This window comes from Triplophysa rosa, linkage group LG4 (assembly GCF_024868665.1).
Source record: "Triplophysa rosa linkage group LG4, Trosa_1v2, whole genome shotgun sequence".
Lineage (NCBI taxonomy): Eukaryota > Metazoa > Chordata > Actinopteri > Cypriniformes > Nemacheilidae > Triplophysa > Triplophysa rosa.
This window is the reverse complement of record NC_079893.1, coordinates 19,451,467-19,454,435: the sequence shown is the minus strand read 5'-3', so window position 1 is coordinate 19,454,435 and position 2,969 is coordinate 19,451,467. Positions and strand designations below refer to the sequence as shown.

At 41.6% G+C, this 2,969-nt stretch overlaps 1 protein-coding gene across 1 annotated transcript; it reads right to left on the bottom strand.

The window, feature by feature from the left end:
• Window positions 1–1,540: 1,540 nt before the first annotated feature.
• On the bottom strand, window positions 1,541–2,969 carry kctd12.2 (potassium channel tetramerisation domain containing 12.2). The gene has a single exon (XM_057331857.1). The coding sequence runs from the start codon at window positions 2,903–2,905 to the stop codon at window positions 2,084–2,086; it is 822 nt and encodes a 273-aa protein (XP_057187840.1). The 5' UTR covers window positions 2,906–2,969; the 3' UTR covers window positions 1,541–2,083.

Below are 2,969 nucleotides of genomic sequence, written 5' to 3'. Positions count from 1 at the left end.
AGAACCAAATGCATTGGCTACTCGGGCTGTAAGTGAAATCTATTACTGATTTACAAGACCTGATAATGATCTTTTATTACTGTAGTCACAATAGAGGGAAGGACTTTTGTGTGTTTTGAGGAACAGATAAAATGTCATGACAGTGCGTCATTGTGTAGGTGGAATGCATCAAGAAGGAACCAAGAATCAAGCTTGTGAAAACAGTTAGCCATGCTGTTGCATGCTGCACCCTTTGAACTGTTTTGTCATTTACTAAAGCACATTAACTCCTGTGTCATCATCAATGACAGTTAATATTTTGAATGACAAGGTTGCAGCTTTTTTGGTCTTAAATTCACAATGACACAAGGATTTGATTCACTACATCTCAAAGATTATTATTGTTTCATTGAAGTTTAGTGATATTTTATATCTTGTAACTCAATTATTGTGTTGCATTATTATCGACATTTTTGGATAGTTCACCCAAAAAATATATTTTTTTGTCACAGATTGCTCGAAACCCTGTATACATTTCTTTGTTTTGATAAACACAACGAAAGATATTTGGAAGAATGTCAGTAACCAAATAGATCTCATCCCTCTTTGACTCCTATTTAATTTACATTTATTTATTTTCCCTACTATCGCAGTAAATGGGGGATGAGATCTGTTTGGTTACTGACATTCTTCCAAATTTATTCTTTTGTGTTTAGCAGAACAAAGAAATGTATACAGGTTTGGAACAATCCGAGGGTGAGCAAATGAGAATTTACATTTTTGGGTGAACTATCCCTTTAACAAATTTATTGACATAAATGTATTATCTGTCTTTCCTATTCCTTTTCATTAGGACTGCCACATGTATTGTGTTTGCAAAAAAGTGAATGCGTTCTGTCTTTTTGCTGCTCATCTGCTTTCTCTCTTACTCTTGGTACAACTTCCTCTGGAGAGAGAATTTGTTCCTGTCCTTGTGTTATTGACACTCTCCAGGTGGTCCAGTTTTTCAGTCATACTGTAAACAACCTAACAGTTGTACAAATATAAGTATGTTTCTTTTTTGTAAACATCTGATATTTGCATTTATGTCATGGTATCTGCTTAAAATATGAAGTGAAAGCATCTTTAATAGCCTTTGTGCTTTGTGTGTGCAGACAGTCACAGAACTGCTAGCAGAGACAGGCCTAGTTCCTGTTCTCTGTCTCCTAATACTCCATCTGTTTCCTCAGGCCAGACAATGTTTCTCCTACAGTCACATTCACATCTCCTTTCCCTGCCCACTACCTCAACTTTTGAAGTAACACCAAAACACTCTCTGCTAGAGCATACAGCAGTTTCTGTGCTTTTTTAAAGTTGTAGTCCTGACTTAGGGTTAAAGAAAGTACACCCCAACCTAGCTAGCTTCTGTACAATTTCACACTGTATGCACGCTTTTTTCTTTGTACTATATTTAAGACTGCAGTATGTGTGAACAGTGTATCACTCAAACCATTTGTTTTGCAGCAAAACGTCTTGTTATTCAGAAAAACGTCTTGTTATTCAGAGTCCCAAATCAAGTATGTCTTTCATAATTAGTTTATTCTGTGTAAAGCCAGCAGATATCTTGGCTAAGATTAAAAGGTTTGGTACATAAGAGTGCAAATACAGAAAACAAAGTATTCTCTATTGGGAAGGTTTAAAGTTTCTGTAAAAGCAGGGGGAGTAGATATTTGTCATGGAACAGGCTGCTTGAGGATGTTGCTTTAGCATGTGCTCTTAATAAAACTGTGAGGATGGTACTCTCATATCATCTGATGACAAGTACTAAATTCAGGAATGCCAAGGAGCATAACCGGTTAACATTTTGTCTCGTTGTACGTTTGTGCTTTCTCACACTCTTTTAGCTGGACGCCATTCATTGCCACCAGTGGCTTGTAAAGACATATGCATTTTAGGAAACATACAACATATCAGCTTGTTGTTAAATCGTTACTTACAAATATACGCACAAAACTTATCCCTAATCAGTCATGTTGCACTTTCGTAGTGCGTAATGAACGGATGGAAGATGCGTGTCCAAGAAGTGATTTAAAAGTAACAAATAGATTCACAATGTGAGTCCACTTTACCCCCTGCAAAACACATACTCGGTGTAACTCGTCCAGATTTTGTCCTCGCTGGGGTCGTTGCTCGCGTACGCGCAGGTGCCCGTGGAGCTGCAAGCGACCATGTGGAAGCCCACCTCCACCAGCCTGTCAAAGGCTTGCTCCAGGAAATTATATTTCAGGTAATACCGAGATGTGTACCTCTCCGGGGGTCTGTCGGGGTCTCTGCTCTCGTTCAGAGTATCCCCGAAAACTTCTTTAGCAAGAGACGTTTTGCCGCACACGGTGATCCTCGCCACCCGTCGAAATTTTGCATCCTGTTGGATGTCTCGTCCTATGGTGTAGGACCCCCTGTACCCGATGGTTATGTAGCCAGTTTTTCTCACGTCCAGTAACGGAGAGCGAGGGCCAGGACTGGTGATGCTGGTGCCGGCGAGCGCGCCGGAGAGCGCAGCCTCCTCCGGGTCACTCTGGCACACCTCCTCGCTGACGGAGTTCTCCTTACTGACCGCAGGTCTCAGGCGTCTCGCCAGCTCCTGAAGTTGGAAGAATTCTGCCTCCTTTAGTAGGCTCGCCTTCTCTTTGAAGTAATCGGGCAACACCAGAGTCTGGTCCCGCAAGTAATCCAAAACATATCTGAACAGAAAGCCGTCCCTGTCCAAAAAGAAGCGCCCTTTGCTGTCCGTCGTAAGTTCCGTGGGCTTTTTCTGACCGAACATGGTCCAGAGTAAAGAATTGGGCACGGAGAGTAAAGTTGAATGTCGCGTAACGTAAACTTGCCCTCCTACATTGAGCTCGATGATTTCGGGGAATGTGTCCGAGGATCCGCGACTCTTGTCCATCTTTGCACAGCTGCGCGAAACCTTCGGCGCAATCGCTGAACTGAAGATGAGTGCAAAGAAATAT